The sequence below is a fragment of the Bacillus rossius genome, chromosome 8 (genome assembly GCF_032445375.1).
Source record: "Bacillus rossius redtenbacheri isolate Brsri chromosome 8, Brsri_v3, whole genome shotgun sequence".
Classification (NCBI taxonomy): Eukaryota; Metazoa; Arthropoda; class Insecta; order Phasmatodea; family Bacillidae; genus Bacillus; species Bacillus rossius.
The window spans coordinates 29391292-29414272 of NC_086336.1; the positions used below are offsets into that span (position 1 = coordinate 29391292).

General features: G+C 37.4%; 1 protein-coding gene and 1 long non-coding RNA gene across 5 annotated transcripts in view; one reads left to right on the forward strand and one right to left on the reverse strand.

Annotated features, from left to right (window-relative positions):
* The window catches only part of LOC134534692 (esterase E4-like), a 46154-nt gene that overhangs the window by 7954 nt on the left and 15219 nt on the right, over positions 1 to 22981 (reverse strand). The window contains exons 3-7 of one of the 2 annotated variants that reach the window (XM_063373168.1): positions 19977 to 20111; positions 19123 to 19282; positions 6508 to 6693; positions 3841 to 4028; positions 2606 to 2777 (exon numbers count right to left, since the gene is read on the reverse strand). In XM_063373168.1, the coding sequence (XP_063229238.1) occupies positions 2606 to 2777; positions 3841 to 4028; positions 6508 to 6693; positions 19123 to 19282; positions 19977 to 20111 (841 nt within the window). The remainder of the gene's footprint in view (positions 1 to 2605; positions 2778 to 3840; positions 4029 to 6507; positions 6694 to 19122; positions 19283 to 19976; positions 20112 to 22981) is intronic. The other variant, XM_063373167.1, reaches the window with a different exon arrangement.
* Positions 1 to 22981, forward strand: part of LOC134534694 (uncharacterized) — a 68045-nt gene that overhangs the window by 5602 nt on the left and 39462 nt on the right. For 2 of the 3 annotated variants that reach the window (XR_010075520.1, XR_010075521.1), the window contains exons 2-3: positions 1121 to 6777; positions 9801 to 9988. This is a non-coding gene — a long non-coding RNA (uncharacterized LOC134534694). The remainder of the gene's footprint in view (positions 1 to 1120; positions 6778 to 9800; positions 9989 to 22981) is intronic. The other variant, XR_010075522.1, reaches the window with a different exon arrangement.

The window sequence follows — 22981 nt, forward strand, 5'->3', positions numbered from 1 at the left end:
TATCAGGCATAGAAATAAAAAAATTCATGTTTTTATTTATGAAATATAGCAGTTGTTGAAAGTAGTCTCTCCATTAACTGAGCTTCAATTAACTAAGGTTCCGTATTATCCGAGCTGACCAAAAGCACCATTACCAGCAAAGATTTTTGAAAAATTTGCTTCAGAACCTAGAAAATAATTTAACCGTTAGTCGAAAGCCTAAAGAAAATTAAACTCAAAGATGGTACGTATTTACTAGTTGGGTTAATCATGGAGGGCCATGAAAGAATCTACACTAAAAAAAACTCAAAAAACATCACCTTGAAAAATATACCAATAGGCCAAATTAAAACTAGTACAATTATAAAATACATGATAACGGAAATTTTTCTAATCCGAAGTTTCGGTGGCCCACATTAACTTGGTTTGTAAAAATTCTACACTATAACAGTTAAGCAGATGATAAGATGCATCATATGGTGACATTGTAATGGTAATCACTTGTTCAGAAGTAACCAGTTAGTTATCTACTGTCTAGATATTGTTTACAAGTTGACTGGTGATCTGGGAAAATTAATTTGGTGAGGTTTGATTCCAAGTTGCATAAAATGTAGCATGAATTACTTCACATTTATTATTCAAAAACTTCCAACTTCCTTATAAACACGGAGAACATTGCAGTGCAAGAACATAAAATAGTTTCCTGCAAGCCCGAGTGTAATATTGGATAGTGATAACTTCTGCAGTTCTAATGTTAATTATATTCCCCTGATTTAATTTTGCTCAAAATGGTTTTTGTTACGCTTAAGAAAATCCTGTAATTTTTTTATTTGAATCAAATATCAAATTATTTATGAATATTGAATATTTAATTAATCAATTTTTTTTTTCTTTTCTTTCAATTCTCACTGTTGCTAAATACGGTACAGTAAAATAAAAAAGAGAGAAATGTATGTATGTATATGGAAACACAATAGAGTGGTATAAAATGCTAGGAAGAAAGCTTGCAATTCATTTTCTTAACCCGGGAGAATTTTAAGTTTGAAAATGGTTTTATCAACTAATTATATATGTACATATCTATAGTGTGTTTTTAATAATTATAAATCATAATCACAATTTAATTTGTTCCGTATAAAAGGTAGGTACTGTGCCCGGCAGTTATCTTGGCGTGTCTCAGCGCGGGGGTGCGGGGACAGCGGGACCGGAGAAAGAAGAGGGGGTAAGCAGGCGACACGTAGCCGAGAGCCGTGTAGTGGCTGTTTGGAAAATATTGCCCTTCAGTGTATACCCGAAAATGGAAGGCGAAGGTGGCAGCTCGCAGAGGCACGGTAAAGTGATACATAGTGGAGAGCGGGAAATAATAAAAACGGTTTATTCTATGGTATAAGTTGATATTACTCCAAAAAAGTGCAAAAGTGGCTTAAATGGAAAGTTTAACATTGTAAGTTATATGTTCTGCATTGTTTGTACACTATGAATGCTGACAATCGAATAGTAATAATAGTAATTAATTTTAACTTAATTTTGTTTTTCGTCACCTAATACAATCAATTATCATGAAAAGAGAACTTCACACTTACATTAAACAAATCATATAATATATATGCATTCTAAAGTGGAAGTACAATGCAAATTGTATTTACATTTATAATAACTAATCGATTAAAGGTGCATTAAAATATAAAGCCACACATACACAAGCATTTTTTAAATGCCATTAACGTTGGTAGTCAGGTGTTTCCTAAACGACTGACATGAAGTTAAAGCAGCAAATATAACATAACAAGCTCCATGTTTAGTTAAATGTAAATCCAGCGCTAAATGGCACGTTTTAGGTACGGAAACCAAAGAACGATAAGGGCTAGACTGGCTCTTGCGTCATCAACTGTGAGATAGCTTTCGCATGGAGAGCTACAATTGCGTAATGTTTTGGTCGTTTGCTTTTTCTCGTAAGACTTTTCTTAAAAATAACTTTGAGAACACAATGAATTGAGAAGCATAGTTTAAATTTATTTTACATACTAAGTGACATAGTTTTCCAAAATAAATTGTGTCTGGTTTTCGCTAGTTACTGAGTTAACAAAATTTCAATTAATTTTGGTTAGCATAATAATTAGTAGATACCGTAAGTATATTTGATGGGACAAAGTAAAACGTTGCAGATTTAGATAATAGTTTGTTACTTTTCCTGATAGATGAGTACAAATATTCGAGCATAACCACTGCAATTTACACAATGTTACACTTATGTAGTACAAGTACAATGCATAGGATTTATGATTTTTATTTTTACGTAGCCTTTTTTCATTGTGTCAATTTTTGTTTCGTGCTGTGCGTGCGACGTAAAAATTCATTCTTATCATTTTATCATAACACGCCTAAAGAAGTATAATCTAACCTCACTTAGGTATATAAATACACTTGAAAAAGTTTATAAACTCAATTTCTATCTCTAATATTCCAAAAAAAAAAAAAAAATTTTAATGATCTGGACCAGTATTCCATATCAATCACTAAAGTATATGATTTAAAAGCACATATGATTTTTATTTGTGTGTAGCCATTTTTTCATGATGTTTCTAAAGAAGTAGAACATGCATATGGAATACACATATGCACTCACGCAACGACTTCCAGGCCAATTCGTCCTCGGTCATGCCGGTGATGAACGGCACTTGCGAGAAGTTCCCGGCAAGGAACAACTCCAGGGCATTCGCGGTGAGGAACTGCTCTTCTGCGGGGTTCGCCATCTCCACGACGGGGAGGAACACGACGATGGGGTCCCAGGCAAACTCCTGTCATCAAGACAAGCTCACTCAGCATACCTGATGCTTCCCAATACATGGGGGGGCGGCTCCAGTCGGGAGAAGATATCTTTCAAAGATAGAAAGCCGTTGTAAAACATGAAATTAAATATGTCATAGATACATGTGGAATATTTACAAATTAATGGTCTCAAATACCCAACTCCAATAGTTTCATACAACTTTTGAGTATTTAAGAATTTGAGTTAACATAAATATACCCTTGGTTTCAGGAAATCTAGGTAAGCTTGTTGCAAAATGCAGGAAGTTGTGAATAGAAATGTATCCTGTGTTAGCATAGTGTGTGCTTTAAGAAGCCAACTGCTACCTTCCAAACTTGTCCAGAGCCATCACAATTCAGCTTATTAGGTGCTGGGCATTGGGCAGGAAATATGTACTTCATTGTAATTAAATGTACATACCTAATAGAAAAGTTTTAATGTGATATGCATTAAAATGCCAGACACAGAAGATATTGCGTTTGTAAAACTGCTCTGTCAAATATACCTGATGATTAGGGACAAGATTATATTGTTAATTGCGATAAAACCTAAATAACACCGAACAGCTTGTCAAAACACCGCATAACACCAAAATGCAAGTTAATACGATATATACACCGAAATGCAAGTTATATCACGGAATTAAGTAGCATTAAACCAAAACATAATTTGATAATTAAAAAAGTAATCTTATGTTTGAAATTCAAAGAATATCATTTCTGTACATATGATAAATAAGAAAACCTTTTACCATTTAATCCTACCAGCTTAAAACTGATATTAATAATCAAATTTTTTTTTGTGTGTATAATACTTTGTGAAATGTTATTTATCCATTTTTAAACTGCCTTTCATGTAAAGCTTAAAAAAAAAAAAAGTAAAAATTATATAATTTGCATAATATTTAATCTGATGTTAAAAAAACTTTTAAAAAATTTTGTACATGATGCCCGGAATAGCTTAAGGGTAATGATTTTTTTCTGTCTTCTATTCGTGCTGAGCCGCAGACCACAAACTTGCTGTGCGTTGTCATTGTGAGGGAGTGCGCGTACCCGGTAGATGTTCAGAGCAGAGGCCAGGTCCTGGGCGTCCTGCCGCCCGAGGCAGCGCCGGATGCTCTCCGACGTCTCGGCCGAGCAGTTGAAGTAGCGCGCCAGCTTGCGGGCGGTTGGCGCCGGGTCCACGTTCTGGGAGTAGGTCAGTGCCGAGCCGCTCATCGCGATGGCGCAGTGGAACAAGCCTGGGAGGTGCACGGGTGCATCCGTTAGCACGTTCATTCTAACTTTCTGGTACACTCGTAAACCTGAAGGGACGTTAACTGTGCCACTTTGCAATAACAAGGTTTGTATTAACCGTAGTATTACTAAATTTAGTCACAATTTTTTATATAATTTCTAAATCAAATTCAAATAAAGTTTAAAAAAATTTTCTAATTTAGTATATGCATAATACAGCTAAAAAATATAATTTTCTCCTTGGAAACTTGCACACAATTTGATACAACACTAACTGTAGGTAATTTTTTTTAGGGGACTATAAACTATAACATTAGGATGGTTACACAAGTGGCTACAAAAAATATTTTGTACTGTACTATATTTTTTAAAAGAATTTAAGAAAGAATAATAAATAAAATGTTTAGAAAATACCTATGAAAAGACATACAGTACCATCATTGTGGAAGAATATATATTTTAATGCTTTTTTTCCCCCCCAGCCTACCCTGAACCAAAGCAATGCAGCAGTATTATTTTAGTTGATACTTCACATTGTTTCTTTACATTATTCTGGGGTTTTTATACTAACCACCCTGTACGTCATTTAATATTGTATTGTTGGAAGAAAAAAACTTTTTTATGGAATAACCACACTTTTGTATTATACAAATTAGAACTATAACTTAGGTAATTTCTAGGGACTGTGAAAACACTTGTATTAACAGGATTTTTATTAATGAAGTTTCACTGTACATGACAGCATCAAGCGCTGCTCCAATTGAGGGGCGGTGGGGGCAATAACCCCTCTCAAGTCCGATTTTTATTTTGGAGGTTATATTTATGTACACTTAAATTCATATTTATTTTTATTTTATCAAAAGAGAATGAAACTATGTTCAGGTTGTGAGGCCATGAATTTGAAAATATTCCAAGGCCAATCTCTGACATTTAGAGTCATGTTTTGCAACTTCATCATTTCTTTGTATGCTAGCCTCAACTGATATATCTCCCTGCAGCCACACTTGGACAGCATTTTCCATTGTAAATTGGCCTGTTCGTGCAGGTACAATTGATGTACTATCCTTAGCCTGCCGCTGCTGAAGGTAAACCCGTTTCATTGGTTAATTCACTACAGCATCAATAATTGTTAGCAGGGGCGAATTTTTGGGTGAGAGAGAGTGGATATTTTTTTTGAACTTCATTTTTTGAGGCATAGTATTTAAATTTTGACTCCAAATATCCTGTAGTACCCATGGACTTAGATTCAGAGGAGGAGATTAACTATTGACTACAGCTTCTAATTATTTTGTCTCATCTTTGCTATCATTGTCTGTAGGTAGTACTTATTTACCAGGACTGTAGATACTGTCATGTCACAAGCACTAGCTTTGCATACGGGTCAATGTTTTTTGCAATCATGGGATCAAAACATATTTCCAGATGAAAGCAGTACATACTTGCATCAAAATATTTACTCCAAAAGGTAAACATTGTGTTTATCTCTGTGAGCAGATATGTGATATGTCTTGTTAATTTATTTGCTTTCCCAAGAATTCATCTTGGTACCAAACCTTTCCTGCTTGCTATTATAAATATGAATAGTGTATAAATAGTGAATTTAAGAGCTCAAACTGAGAATCAAGTTAGTGTGCTAAATTTTTAGCCAGTTTTTTTTTTTATATATAAATTAAATTCAGGCCTATACAGGTGTATTTTATTTGCATATTTTTAACATCAAGCTAAATCTTATACTGTATTTTGATTAATGTTGCTACATTTCACTTGATATTGAAATTACTGACTTGAGCCACCAAAGTCATTAATAAATTATTCGCCATATTATCATCAAGAACCTTTCAAAATATCAGATGCTACTGCATAGTTTAATTTGTGTATGTACCGTACTATGTTTACATCATTCTTATTGAAATTGCTCTGCACTAATGTGAAAACCCACTTGATGCTAACATCGAATATTTTAAAAATAGCTTCTACAGTTATTATTTTTCCCTGTTAGGTATTGGAAGTTTAACATATCTGTACTTTACACACAAACTTAGTCTGTCAACTGAATATCACCAACTCTTTTGACATCTGTTGTGATAACTCTCATTGTGTTCATCTGGCTTGGTTGCTTCCATCCTATAGTCTAAACATAGGATGATTAAAATAGCATTTTGGCTGACCCACATAGCATGTAAACTTCCAGCAAGCTTGTTACAGATTTGAGAGGTGTAATTAAAACATATATTTAACCATTAAGGCTGAGATTTGCTTTCTGCAAGCTTGCCAAAGGCTTGAATTTAGCTTGCTCTCTGCACCTAGCTGCTTTGGCAAGTTTGCAGTGCGCTTGCCATGTGGAGACTAGTTAGCTTGAAACAACTTGCTGCTAGCTAACATACCTTCTGCTGCAAGCTTGATGGTTTGTTATGGCAAACTTGATCCAAGTTTGAATCATGTCTTTTTTTTTACTATATCTGGGACATAACCGAAAGGAACTACCTTGCGACATGGGTGAGACCATGTGAAGCATGACACTGCGGGCGCCCGCGCTGTAGCCCGCTATGGTGACGGAGTCCGGGTCGCCGCCAAAGGCGCCTATGTTCTGGCGCACCCATCGCAGCACCGCCACCTGGTCCTTCATGGCGTAGTTGCCCGGCAGCACGCTGTCGCCCATTGACAGGAAGCCTGCAGTTCAGTGCGACATCGCATCCACTTTAACAACACACTTGGGAATGTATTCATAGCAGATATGCTGCAACAGCCAGGAAGGTATGTATAAAATAATGTTAATTATTTTGATGTGTAAACATCTTAGTTCTCAGTACATGGCACTTGGTAGGAGTAATTGCTTGAATGGAGCGGAAATTGATTGGAACAGAAATGTGTAAACACGGTGCTGCCATCTATGGAAGTCTATTGAAATCACTCTAGGAAAATACTGGGCTGAATCCTGACTGTAAGTCATGCCCTGTTCTGTGAAGTTGTGTATTATCATCTGAAATGAATTTGCTGTTGACAAGAAGTTAAACTCAAGTAAAATCTATACTAATATTATAAAGCTGAAGAGTTTGTTTGTTTGAACGTGCTAATCTCAGGAACCACTGGTCCGATTTGAAAAATTCAGTGTTGGATAGTACATTTATCGAGGAAGGCTATATGCTATATTATATTATCAATAACATTAGGGATCCTTACTAAAAGTCCAATTTAGAATCAAATGCATTGGAGGGGGTTAGATACAACATGCAGTACACGTACGAAGTGTGTGTTGACAATGCCGCAGGCACTAGAAGTTTGTTTCCTATTGCCTATTAACATTGTTGCCACGCACTAGATGCCTTATCATTCTTAATTTTCCCATACAAGTAAAAAACACCCGTGTGATATTAACAACGAAGCAATCAGTACCCTCATAAGAGTTCAATTAGTATTTAAGTACTTTTTATCACTTTAAATCGCAAACCTAAACTATTGTTTGTTTTTTTTCTCTCTCTGTGTTTAATTTGTTTTTTTATTGCCCTTTTTTTCAATTATATATATTTTACAGACTTGAAACTTCACAGTAATGTTCCTTATGTTACGCAGGATGACATTTTCCGAAAATTAGATCCCATGGGTGGTTAAAATCAGGCAACAGTGGGTACTTTGAGTGCATGAGAACAGGATTTTGCATTGTTCATGCCTTCTGCATCTCCATCACAACGGGCATCGCGCGGCTGTGGCGTACCCACAAGGAGGGGCATGTATAATGAGTGGCGCAAGGGTGATCTGCCTGTAGACTGCCGTAGCGAAGTTCGGGTACATCAGTTGTACGTTGCGTGCACGAGTCGGGAAACCATCGGTGCTATTCATTTTTTCTCCGGTACATTATACAGCATTGTAATAAATTTTCACTGAATATTTTTTTATTTACTATTACTGTAAATGGGAGATGTGGCTTAATTTTTTTCCATTAGTATAGCCGTGCGAAGCCGGGTCGGGCAGCTAGTTAAAAAATATTTTGTCCATGTGCATTTACAGTAAGTAATTATCTCGTAATAGTACACAAATTTAGTAGGTACCAATGTTCGTACACTTCCTAAATATCCTTAAAAAAGTTCTTATTTTGTCTTAAATTGAGTTAGGGCTATTAAAAGTTCTTAAAAAAAAACCTTAATATCACCTTAATAAAGACTGACAGTCTGAAAGTAATAGATAAATGTGGGTATTTTAATTCTCTAATTTGGCTTCAAACAATTTGCACATGCAGAACATTTGCAGAATATTGGGCCAAGTGATTACATTATTTTGTATATAAAAAAATTGAGTTTTTTTTTTGTATACCACCTTGAAACTATAAAGTGTGATTTTGTTTTATTGTCTTACTGTTAACTTATAAAGTAAATTAAAATTTTCGATCAAATTAAATTTTGGGGTTTGGGTTAAATGTGTGTTCCAGAGATAATTCTGGATAAATGGGAAGGGAAGGATAGGAGGTGGAGTTAATCTGTAGGAATTTAACTGAACAACATAATTATTTTATGTGCATTAAATATTTAATTTATTTTTCTTTAAGGAATTTTGTGATATTACAAATAGTGGTGAAGGTATTGAATTAAGGGTTCCTTAGAAACTCCTTAATTTTTGATTCCACAGGAGGGTACAAAACATGGTATAGAGTGAGTGCAAACTGTACTAATATACCTACTTTACATATATTGTCATTTCCTTATTGAGATTTCAATTTTCAAATACAACTAAATTTAACAGAGCTTCAAATTACTATTTTGTAGTACCAGTATTGGTCATGTACCTATGACTTATTTCTATATCATAGGTTCCTGTGGCCAGAGTAATCACAAACTACTTATTGGTTTCTGGTTTGAGGACGTCTTTGTTAATGGTAAAATGCCCGGAGTTTGGGCATTTTATCAAGGAGTTGTTATCAAGGAGTGGTTAATCACCCTTGGTCAAGGCTGCTAAGGCACGCAGAATCGTCAGTCAATTCACCATCAACATGGAGTGACTTGTTGCAGCCGTTATCAAGGAGTTGTTAATTGCCCTTGGTAATGGCTGCAACAAAGCATATCGAGACTTCTGGCACTTCATCATGGCAAAAGTTTAGTTATGTACCGGTACTTGTTTGAAAGTTTATCCTGTGATCCTCATGAAATGATCCAGTGTACATTTATCCTGTGTTACATGATACTTGCTGTTTTTATTTATTATTTCGAAAGAACCTGGACATTATAAAAACTAGTTACATAACAAATAATAATTATTGTAAAATATATACAAAAGAAAAATATTCTACAAAACCTGACACAATTTGTATAGTGATATTCAAGTTGTTTTATGTCTATGATCTTTTGACGTACATACTAAATTAAAGAAGTTAACAGTTTTGATTTGATTTGATTTTTTATTGCATTCAATAGACCATACATAATGGTATAGAAGAATATGTCATAAAAAAATACAAATAAATATAACACCACGTACCACAGAATCAGTATAAGCTTATGCATGATCCCGCCACCAGCATAAAGGGATATACTTGGATAAGTGATGCGGAATGATTATCATCATCATTAACAAAGAAGCGGCCCCAACCCTGAGGCAAGCTGAACGCCTCAGTGTCTCTCGTTAAGTTGTATTTATTTTAATTTATTTGTAACCCTTCATGTATTTATTATTTATTTATAATTTTATATTTATTTAATTGGTTTGGAGAGGAGTTTTTTTTTTTTTTTTTTTTATTCACTGATACATTTCACAACTCAGCTGTCATCATTCCGAAACTATCGGCTTAGGTGTATGTTGTTTCCATGCTACTGCATGGCGCCACCGGTGCGTAGAGCCTGAACTGTTGCGGCGCTTGCCGTGCGCCGGATTTCGACGCGAGACCTAGGGCTGCGAACGTCTACTACTGGGCCAAGCTGTTAACATCATGAGCGGACGTCACGCTCACAACTTAGAGGACTGCAGAGTCACTGCACAGGTAAGCAATTTCATCATGCACTTGCAGCCAGGCATTGAGCTATGTTGGGCGTGTGTTGGAATTAACATAAAATTACTACACGCATCGGCTGTGGTGGTTAACTTTTTGTTCGCCAGCCTGCTTCAGATAGCTGTTATGTGAGCCTATTGTTATAAGCTGTTGCAATTACAGTGCAATTAATGCTGTAAGTGGTGCCGCACTTTGTGGATTGAGCCATTTTGACTGTTACTGGGGTTACTTTTAAAATGGTTTTCGTTTCGCCGCCATTTTAAGTGATTGGCCTGCCATCAAAAACACTTTTGCTGTTAAAAAAATTTTACTTGGCTATAGTATGGTTGGACACACATCTGTTTGCACATCAGAAGGTATTTCGGTATTTCTTTAGCCTTAGCTGTGTGACTGGGCTCTTTAAAATTTTGCAAGCTATATCAGTCAACATAGTTTGCCTTAAGGTAGCTACGTTCGCTAATCCCTAGCCTTAGCGAACATTCTAAGAACATGAAATTTAATTTGGGACTGGTAAATAAGTTTGGGTAGGTAGCCTAATATTTGTGTTCTGCGACGAAGTATACACGAGTGTGGAGGCGTTCCCTCGTGTTCAAAATGAACATTTTGGCGTGCTAAATGATTTTTAGTGTGTTTTTGATGCACGCTAAAAGTGAAGGATTATAGACTTTTGCGAGAAACAGTCTTGTGGCTTAAGAAGTACCTACTTAAAAGCTCTTAGTTATTATTTTCATGATGAAATTCTTTGTTCGCGAGTCTTTCAGCTCCGAAGAAAACCTTTTTTTTTAATTTTTCTCATTTTTAGTCATATTAGGCTTTGTTGTTAATATGTGTAAATTAAATTTATACTCGCAATGACAGTCGCGCATGTAATGTAGATTTAAATGACTTTCATTGCATTGGTTTATCTCTTTGCCTTTTATAGTCATTTATTTTTAAATTTACTTTTTTTGGGGGCCTTCTAGCCTTGATATTAAATTTAAAATTTTATATTTGCTATGATTCTCCTTATGTTTTATATCATAAAATGTATGGCTTTATTAAACCTAATGTTACGGTTTTTAAAATAATCGTCGTAGGTAGAACTAAATTCGTACAGGGATAGCCCAATTATTTATTTATTTTTTCCACAGTTTTATTGACTGCTAATATTTACAACACTAATAAATAATTTTCTAAAACTGCCTGCTAATCAGTAGTATAGGATAGTATGTTCTGAAACTGGCGCCGGCACGTGGATTGTGATTGTCTGTCCGCCATATTGGATTGTGACGTCACGGCGGCCATCTTGGACTCAAAAATTCCTCAAAATTGACTCAAAATTACTCAAAAATTCCCGTTTTAAGAAAAAAAATCCTGTTTTCGAGGGAAAAATTCCCGTTTCGAGGGAAAATTTCCCGTTTTATTCCGAAAAAATCCCAGCAGCTAGAAATGTCCATATGTAGGCTTAAGCATCCATGTCTACAGCCTCAGATAAGCCTCATCATGGATTATGACGTCACCGTTGCAGTTTCCGTTACGCCCGCCATCTTGAAAATCCGCAATTTTTATGTTAGAAAATCGGGAAAAATTTTAAAAATCATTAAAAAAATTTTTAATCGAATAAATAATAAAAATTTAAAAACCACTGTTGCAGTTATCGTTACGGTCGTCATCTTGGATTATATAAATGTTTCATATTCTGTTACACCCACCATCTAGGTTGAGTATTTTGTCTTTGTTACACATTTCATAAATTCCGCCATATTGGATCCTATTAATGATGCTATTATCGTTATGGTCGCCATCTTGAAATTTAGACGCCATCTGGGAAATCCATATTTTTTATGTTAGAAAATCGGTAAAAATTCCAAAATTCATCAAAAAATTAACTTAATAGAATTATGATTGATTATATCGATTCCCGTCCTTGGTTCGAAACCGGTGAGGGCAAAAAATAAAAAAAACATCAGTTCCTTCCTCTACAGAAGCCACCTACAGACTGACCTACCACCACCAATAACAAGGTATTTACCATCAGCTGGTATGACGTCATGTACGCCATCTTGTCTTCGTCCGCTGGAGACCGTCATCTTGTTTTCGTCTGCTAAAGTGTGCTGGCGACATGTTGATATAATTTTCTGTTCACTATACCTTTAACCTCGTCTGTTGACCTTGAAATTTGACCTTGACCTTGAAATTTGACCATGACCTTGTTATTTGACTTTGACCTTGACGACCATCATGGATCCGTCATTTTATGTTCAGTACATGCTACCAGGAGCTACCACATGCAAGTGGTCATTGCCGCCATCATGTTTTCGTCTGCTGGAGGACACCATCATGTGTGTACTCGTCTTACCATCATGCTAGTTTTATTCTAACCTGCTACAGTGCAGTAATCATTTATTATTACTGAGGTGCCCGCCATCTTGAAATTTGGGAGCCATCTTGAAATCATGTAATTATTTAGATAGAAATGCGGGAAAAATTCCAAGAGTCTCCGTTGAAATCAATTATTAATTTACAAATTAAATCGATGGATTCCTGTCCACGGTTCGATTCTTGACCAGTGACAGTTGTAACAGATTATTAAATAAAAATTATATTCTGTTTTCCATTACCTTTCGTGGTGTTTATTAATCATTCACTTTACGAAAAACAACTCAAGTCAATATACCTGACCAACGAATTAATACAGTGCCGATTATCCTATTATGAAAGTCTAATTTTTCAATAATCTGAATAACCTATAAGCCGTTCATGTACAAAGCCACACATATAGATCAATTTCCTTCAGTCCATGAGACCGAGTCATGTCATTATCAGACGTATAGGCTAGTCATTTCAGGACCGCATGACCTTCGTCGTTAGCTAATTATATTCAATTAATCCATCGTGACATTTTTATACATTCTAAAGGACCAAGTAACCTTGAAAAATATTTTAGTAACACCAAGAGGTTTTAAACCTGTAAATATTCAATCACTACATTTTGTACTACACGCAATCAACAAAAAGGAAGCACCGTCAACGAAAAGGCAGCACATTTGAAAGCACCGACAACGAAAAGGCAGCACCGCCAACAAAAAGGAAGCACATTTGGAAGCACCGACAACGAAAAGGCAGCACCGCCAACGAAAAAGCAGCTCATTTGGAAGCACCGACAACTATAAGGCAGCACCGCCAACGAAAAAGCAGCAAATTTGGAAGCACCGACAACTAAAAGGCAGCACCGCCAACGAAAAGGCAGCACATTTGGAAGCACCGCCAACGAAAAGACAGCACATTTGGAAGCACCGACAACGAAAAGGCAGCACCGCCAACGAAAAGGAAGCACATTTGGAAGCACCGCCAACGAAAAGGAAGCACCGCCAACGAAAAGGAAGCACATTTGGAAGCACCGACAACGAAAGGCAGCACCGCCAACGAAAAGGCCACCGACAACTATAAGGCAGCACCGCCAACGAAAAGGCCACCGACAACTATAAGGCAGCACCGCCAACGAAAAAGCAGCACATTTGGAAGCACCGACAACTATAAGGCAGCACCGCCAACGAAAAAGCAGCACATTTGGAAGCACCGACAACTAAAAGGCAGCGCCGCCAACGAAAAGGCAGCACATTTGGAAGCACCGCCAACGAAAAGACAGCACATTTGGAAGCACAGACAACGAAAAGGCAGCACCGCCAACGAAAAGGAAGCACATTTGGAAGCACCGACAACGAAAAGGCAGCACCGCCAACGAAAAAGCGGCTCATTTGGAAGCACCGACAACTATAAGGCAGCACCGCCAACGAAAAAGCAGCACATTTGGAGGCACCGACAACTAAAAGGCAACACCGACAACGAAAAGGCAGCACATTTGGAAGCACCGCCAACGATAAGACAGCACATTTGGAAGCACCGCAAACGAAAAGGCAGCACCATCGACGAAAAGGAAGCACATTTGGAAGCACAAGTTACGAGAACTAAGTTTTAGTTAGGAATCAGAATACAAGAAATAAAAACATTAAATTTTTATAATTCAAATTATTTATTTTATTTCTGTACATTATACAAATGCAAGTAAAACAAGCCATTATTGTATGTAGCCAGCTTTCCTCAGTTCTTTGAGTATGAAGGATATTTCTTTGATGCACGAATAGTTTCCTGCACAAAGCGAGCCATGTAGAAGTCTTAGCCGGCCAACCAATATGTTTGGATCTTTCCATGATGTGTAATCAATCTCTTCTACCACCATTTTACTTGCTTGTTTATTATAAATATTATGATCTCTGGTGTATTCCGTTTTAACACCAACCTCAGGGTAACTTTCATTATCGAGATAGTGATCATCACAAGCTTGATCAGATTTATTTAATATATCACGTCGTTTCCATCGTTTCGGTCTCAGGACACCGACACAGTCTTCGATCTTGCCTGCTTTAGCTGCTTCATCACAGTCTATGTCTTTGTCAACAGCCTCAGAGTCGCTGTAGCAATCACCGTAGAAGGCATCATCTTCACCCAGATTACCGTAAGAATTCGATGCCGATGATGTCGAAGTGTCTTCATCGTCTTCATGCTTCCTTTTTAGGAGTCCATCATTTTTACAGAGTAGGAAAGATCTACCTGAATTCGGCTGGAATGTATTCTCACTTTTCACGTTAAGGATTATTCCATAAATCAACATCAACCTTCAATTTAAGTTTTTTGTCCAGATCGGAAGAGCCGCGAACATAATCTCTCCCAAGACAAGGAAAATTATTGTAATGCAAATCGCTCTTCCTTAGCCAAGTAGAGCCATCGTTGTCCTATAGCTTGTACGCAGGCTTGGCGTTACAAGTTCTGTCATGTCTTTTTAAGCTCTCTCTCCGCGTAAACGACTTGCTACATCTAACACAACTTATCATATTACGTAGTGGATTTTTAACACAGTCATTCTTCTCGTGTTGTCTTCCATTCTTTCTCAAGATAAATTCTTTGCTGCAAAACTTACACCTGTGTCCTTTCAATACAGCAACAGTTCATATTAGTTACTGAGACTATTGTCAGATGCAAACTGAGTGAATTAAATTAGATACATTACTTAAATAGAATTTTCTAAATATTTCAACAGCAAGAATTAAGTTACCTCATACAAAAGAAATTGTTTCATGTGGTTTCGATTATTAGCATGAGATGTCGCCACGTGTTGTGTTGAGTCATAATTTATTTAGTTATTTTATGTGGTATGCGGGATGCTCACTAACGTTCGCAAAACAAGGATGGCTTCGCTAGACATCAAGGAGAAGGAAGTTTGTCTTTCATGTTAATGCTTTTCAGTTGTCTCAAAGCATATTATTTGTCTGAGTAAAGTTATTATTTTTTAAATCCACCTGATAAAAATATTGTATGTTCTGATTTATTGACAGAATTTCACTGATTAAATGTAACTCTGAATAGAAATGACATGACTCAGTAAGTAAAAAATTCTTCATGCAGAGATAGATCTCTCACAAATAATCAGGAGCACTCGGTGAAAACCATCAGATGTCTAGCCAGGAATAATCAGAAACACTTGGAGAAAGCCATCAATATAATATCAAGATTAATCAGAAGCACTCGGAGAAATCCATCAGATGTCTAGTTAGGTATAATCAGAAGCACACGGAGTAAACCGCCATAATATTGTGAAGAATAATCGGAAGCTCACGGAGAAAACCACCATAATATTGTCAAGAATAATCAGGAGCACACGGAGAAAACCACCATAATATTAACAATAATAATCTGAAGAACACGGAGAAAACCACCATAATATTAACAATAATAATCGGAAGCACACGGAGAAAACCACCACAAGTTTTCTTTGATATAAAAATACAGAAAAAAATATTTAATAAATAACAAAAAAAATTAATAAAAAATTTTAATGACAAAATAAAATACAAAAATACATAAAATTCTGGCTTGTACTAGAACTATATCTTTGCTCAACAATGAGAAGTTCACAAGCTAGCAGAATTTTTCCCGCATTTCTATCTAAATAATTACATGATTTCAAGATGGCTCCCAAATTTCAAGATGGCGGGCACCTCAGTAATAATAAATGATTACTGCACTGTAGCAGGTTAGAATAAAACTAGCATGATGGTAAGACGAGTACACACATGATGGTGTCCTCCAGCAGACGAAAACATGATGGCGGCAATGACCACTAGCATGTGGTAGCTCATGGTAGCATGTACTGAACATAAAATGACGGATCCATGATGGTCGTCAAGGTCAAAGTCAAATAACAAGGTCATGGTCAAATTTCAAGGTCAAGGTCAAATTTCAAGGTCAAAGTTCAAGGTCAACAGACGAGGTTAAAGGTATAGTGAACAGAAAATTATATCAACATGTCGCCAGCACACTCTAGCAGACGAAAACAAGATGACAGTCTCCAGCGGACGAAGACAAGATGGCGTACATGACGTCATACCAGCTGATGGTAAATACCTTGTTATTGGTGGTGGTAGGTCAGTCTGTAGGTGGCTTCTGTAGAGGAAGGAACTGATTTTTTTTTGATTTTTTGCCCTCACCGGTTTCGAACCAAGGACGGGAATCGATATAATCAATCATAATTCTATTAAGTTAATTTTTTGATGAATTTTGGAATTTTTACCGATTTTCTAACATAAAAAATACGGATATCCAAGATGGCGTCTAAATTTCAAGATGGCGACCATAACGATAATAGCATCATTAATAGGATCCAATATGGTGGAATTTATGAAATGTGTAACAAAGACAAAATACTCAACCAAGATGGCGGGTGTAACAGAATATGCAACATTTATATAATCCAAGATGGCGACCGTAACGATAACTGCAACAGTGGTTTTTAAATTTTTATTATTTGTTCGATTAAATAATTTTTTAATGATTTTTAAAAATTTTCCCGATTTTCTAACATAAAAATTGCGGATTTTCAAGATGGCGGGCATAACGGAAACTGCAACGGTGACGTCATAATCCATGATGAGGCTTATCTGAGGCTGTAGACATGGATGCTTAAGCCTACATATGGACATTTCTAGCTGCTGGGATTTTTACGGAATAAAACGGGAAATTTTCCCTCGAAACGGGAACTTTTCCCTCGAAAACAGGAATTTTTTTCTTAAAATGGGAATTTTTGAGTCATTTTGAGTCAATTTTGAGGAATTTTGAGGAATTTTTGAGTCCAAGATGGCCGCCGTGACTTCACAATCCAATATGGCGGACAGACAATTACAATCCACGTGCCGGCGCCAGTTTCAGAACATACTATCCTGTACTATTCTAATCAATTACTCGCACTCAGTATCTCAAGTCCTTACACACCGCTCACCTCGCTGGGCCGCAACCCTCGCGCAACTCTCGCAACAGCACTCCTCGTGGACCTCCGTTGCCGAACTCTCTTCGCACTATCCTTCGCCGAGAATCCGCTCGGAACTTCGCTCGGGACTCTCGCTGCACCCAAAAACTCTCCTCGCCGAGGATCTCACTCCAACTCTCCAAGCCACTATCGCGGAGGCCGGCGTCCAGGCGTATATAGACCCTGGCGCCCTTCTAGAAGTGACGAGCGTGGCTGGGGGCAATCGCGTCATCCTGTGACGCCCGAAGCGTCGAGAAGGGCATCGGCTGCTCGCGCGATGGCCCGCGGAATTCCCAAGGACTGTCCGGCGCCGAGGCAGGGCGCCGCGCGGTGAGTGGAGAGGAGGTAGCGACGACCCTTGTAATCCGGTCAGGCATGAGTGGCATGTCTTACGTCAATGGATGGCGCATGACGTCAGTGACCGTGCGGGGCCGCCAGCCAGCACCGAACCTGGCGCGCGTCGCGGCCCTGCTTGCGCTTGTAACACTAATATACCCGGTTTTTCTATCATTTTACTGATGTGTGTATATGTATGTATGTATGTGTATATATATATATATATATATATATATATATATATATGCTGTAGCACTTAGTAATTTTCCGCTTTTGTGGACCAAGTTTAGTACATGCTAGTGATGTTATTTGTGAATCAATTGGCCTCAGAGTAATTAAATTTGGGTCTATTATATTTCTAGTCTATCCTTTTCAGATGCCCTACATAGATTACTTTTCTTTCATTCTGCGCGTATTTTGGTTTCGGCAACTGCAATTACCACTTCTGATTCTAATCGCCATTAAAGCCCCTTTTAACGCTTCAACACAGAAGCTTTAAAGTAGTTCATGTGTGGCTTTTTACTTTCAATATCCGTATCGAGAAAATAAAGGAAAAATCTTTGTGTCAATATATATATATATATATATATATATATAAACTAGCTGAAATACCCGGCATTGCCCGGGCTAAACACATAATATAAGGATCATGACTATAAGTTTCAAGACTGTATGACATACACTTGAAAAACGGGAAATTTTGATTTTATAGTCCCTTTGATTGCACAATATCGGTGCATCAAGACTGCGCATCAGCAAAACTGGAATGCCAATCTTCAGCTTCATTTTGTGGGAAGGCATGTAACCCAAAGGCAAGATTAGACGGACGTACCAAACGATAGCGCGTTACAAATTCAATGCAACTCCATCTATTGACGAAGTTATAAACTAAACTGTTACTATCATCTTTAGTTCGCTAGCAGCTGCTTCACAATGCAAATGAGTTTCTCCAAGGAGAAAGATAGGAAATTGCCAGACCTTACCAAATGACCGTAAATGACACAAACTCATTGTGTGTCTATGACTTACCTGTTATGATTTTTTTATTATAAAATTTAATTTACCCCCTTTTCAATCCCTAAAGGATGGAATTTCATACTTATATGTAGTCTGTGTCACTCTACGGTCCATAGATTATCTACATGCAAAAAATCATGTAGATCCGTTGCTCCGTTGCTGCGTGATAGAAGGACAAACAGACAAACCACTTTCGCATTTTTAATATTAGTAGCATCAATTATGAAAAAAGAAAATTGTAAGCATTAAAAAATGTTTTGTTTTAGGACATAGGTAGTGCATAAGTTAAACTCTTATAATACACTCCGTAGAAAATAAAATATATTTAACACTGCCTGTACAAAAGATTATTATGTAAGCCCACCATTTCTTCTCCTGAAGATCGCGTGTTTCAACAGTTTATCTGAGAGTAAAATGTAAAATTATTACTCACCTAATGCTCCAAGTCGATAGTTGCAAGTGACGAGAACAATGTCTTGGTCCATGAGGTACTGAGGGCCAAACATGGCGCTGTGTCCAGTGAACCCATAGAAAGCTCCCGGATGGAAGAACACCATGACTGACATCTTGCGGTGAGTACCTTCATCCGGAAGCTGAATAACATAAATCGGTAATGCAGTTACTTCAATTTTAATAAGTCGACCTTTTATGATTTTCCTTTATTTATTTTCATATTTATTCCTATTACATGCTGAGCAGGGTGGGGAGGGGAAATTTCTGGGGCCCAGGCACGGGAAAAAAAAGGGGGGGGGACAGTTGACTTAGGAGTTTTTTTAACATATGAGTTTACCCTAATAGTACAAAATTACACATTTATTCTTAATAGTTCTACACAGTTCACATTTACAGCTATGCAGCCACAGTATCAAACGTTTACTGTCTTTATTTATTTATTTATATACTATTTTTTGATTTGAAAAATTGTACATTAAGTACTGAAGAGGAGGTCCGACAAAATTATTTGCCGCGGGCTCTTAGTTTCTCTCAACTGCCCTGTCTAAGTACATGTTTTAATTGAATGTAGCTATGTTATGTAATTTTTATTTCTTGGCCTTATTTTGTGTAACTCTCCCTATTAAAACCACATCCTGCATATGTTATTATTTTCTTAGCATATCTAGTCTACGATTTAAGTTTTTAACTTAATTTCTAAGCTACACAACCTCGAGTGTCTTAAAATACACCCAAGCATTGGCGGAAATTTCTACCGTCATTAATTTGGTAAAGTACTTTTTGGTTACTTTTATTGATTAGCAAATGATGATTTGTATGGCGGTCACTGGTTACCTGAGGGGTGTAAACGTTGAGGAAGAGGCAGTCTTCTGAAGTGGGCAGCGGGTAGTTGCGCTCGGGTTGAGGGCAGGCGCTGCCGTCGGCTGTGGCGTTCCTCACTCCTGTCCAAGCTCGAGCAGGAACCGGCGGCTGCAGAAAGTGGGGTGCAGTAGCGGATCCAGAGGGGGGGCTAAGGGGCTCAAGCCCCCCCCCCCCAAAAGCATTTGGGTCCACTATTGTTTAAGTGTTTGCCTCGATAAAGCCTAGCCTCAGCTGGGTCAAGCCCCTCCCAAACCAAAATCCTGGATCCCCCACTGGTGGGGTGTGTTTGGTTTCAGCAAGTATATTTTCTGGTCACAAATAAGTAATTAGTATTGTATCAATCATCAATTAATGTATTATGCTGTTATAGGGTATTTAATTTTGCATTTTGGAAAAATGGCAGACATTTCTTTTGCACAAGTTATGTTCCCATTTGGTGGCATGCAATATAAACTCTTGTGCAGTACCGTACATAGAATTTAATTTCGCAGAACCACTTTGCCCACTGTTTGCTTACAAACTATTTCATTTTGTTGATGGAAAGATATATGTTTAAGGATTTCGAGGAGGGGATATATCTCCCCCCCCCCCTCCTTTCCCTCTTGCCTACGCCCCTGCTTTTATTTTGTAATAAGCCACTCAAAATTCAAAAGGCTACATTTCCCTGGCTTGTGAAACTTTTGACCTGACTCTTGTCAATTAGGTTTTCATGGAGTAATCCTGAGTACCACCACTGCTCCGTCTTCGAGCCTCATTTCATGGCTTAATTCAGGGGATGACACTCACGTGCAAGTCTTACTCCTCGGAAGCTTGTCCTAAGGGTGCGATGCTCATACAATCCCAGACAAGATATAGGGTCCACCTCATTCTTCAGTATTCTAACCTTCAAGAAACTGGTACTAAAAAAATATCTATCAAGTACAGTTTGTTTACTCCGTCATTGACAGGAACTTACGCAGAATTCCATTTGGAATTGGGGAAAGGGGGAGTTATACCTTATTTGTCCGCTCTTTGCTTTTACATTTTTTTCCTCTTGTTGAGGGGGGGGGGGGGTTCAGAGAAGAGGGTATATATTCCCCTACTCTCTCCCCCTTCAGTGTGCACCCTTGGTTGATAGGTATAAAATTGGACATTGATTCGCAATCACCATCGACTGCCCTCAGCACAGCGCAGGTTCGAATACCGACTGCGACCCCGTCTGTTTTTTCATCTAAAACACACTTGAATGTCACTTAACATCCTTTATTCACGTCACAGTCGAAAAATTATTTCTACTTTAATAAAAGATAGTGAGCTGCAATCCGCGGCCTGGAACTGTTCGTGGGGCCTGTGGCTCAAAGCCCGCAACTGCTATGACTACAGTGGTAGTATTGCCTGATTAGGCAAGTATGAGCCACCATTAGGGCAGTCGAGAGAAATTCAAGTACCTGGGGGCAAATAATTTTGTCGGGCCCCCACCCTATCAATGTTATGTGCAAGAGTAGTATGTAAATGGTGGTACTGGAACAGGCGCCAGGCGCTGTATCCGTGAGCTGGGTCAATGACCGACCTCTCTGACGTCACGGCGGCCATCTTGGACTCAAAAATTCCTCACAATTCCTCAAAAATGACTCAAAAATTCCCGTTTTGAGGGGGGGGGAAATTCTCATTTTCTTCTTCAAAAATTCAAGAATTAGGATTTCGAAAAACCTCAAAATACTTTTGCCTTAGAAAGAACAAAAATTCCTAAAAGAGGCTTAAGCATCCATGTCAACAGCCTCCGATAAGCCTCTGACGTCATCTAGGATTATGACGAAACTGTTGCAATTTCCGTTACGACCGCCATCTTGAAAATCTTTATTTATTAACCAATTATGGTTTAACATTTCTAAAAGTAATGAAAAAATTTAATTTATTAAATTTTAATAAAAAATCTTTCAAAAAACACCGTTGCAAATGTCGTTACGGCCACCATCTTTGATTCTATAAATGTTGCATGTTTCGTTACGCCCACCATTTTTGTTGAGTACAATGTCATGGTTATGTTTGTAGTTACAGCCGCCATATTTGATTCTATCAATGTTTCACTTTTCTTTTGGCCGCCATCTTGGAAAACCGTAATTTATATGCTAGAAATTCGGAATAAATTTCAAAAATTATAAAAAAAGTATTAATAAAATTTTAATATAATACTATTTAAAAAAGCACTTACACCTTGAATTCCTCGGTTCAAACCCGGTAAGGGCAAAAAAAATAATGCAGATAGATCCTTCTTCCACAGAAGATGCCCTCAGACTGACTTCCCACCACCAATACCAAGGTTTATATCATCAGCTGGTATGATGTCATATCCGCCATATTGTTCTCGTCTGCTAGAGTACGCTACCATCATATTAGTTAAAATTTTACCTGTTAGAGTGCAGTAATCAATTATAATTACTGACGTAACCACCATCTTGAAATTTGGGCGCCATCTTGGAATTGTGTAATTATTCAGCTAGCAATTCGGTAAAAATTCCAAAATTCATTAAATTAATTTGAAATCGATATACTGATTGAGCCGATCAGTTCCAATCCTTTGTTCGATACTTGATCTAATCAATATATTTTTTTATGTAAAAAATATCAATTTCAATAAATTATTATCAAAGTCCTAAAAGAGGCTTAAAATCCTCTACTACCAGCCTCCAGAAAGCCGTTATAACTGCCATATTGGATTGTTTTACCTAGAAATTCGGGAAAAATTCCAAAATTCACCGAAAAAATCACTCATTAATTACATTTTGAATAGAGGGATTCCTGTCCTCGGTTTGATTCTTGACCAGTGACAAGCGTAACTAAATATTAAATAAATTTTACATTCTGGTTTCCATTACTTTTCGCGGAGTTTATTAATCATTCACTCTACAAAAATAAGACTCAAGACAATATACCTGTCCGACGAATTAAATACATTGTCGATAAGCCTAACATGAAAGTCTAGTTTTTCGATACTCTGA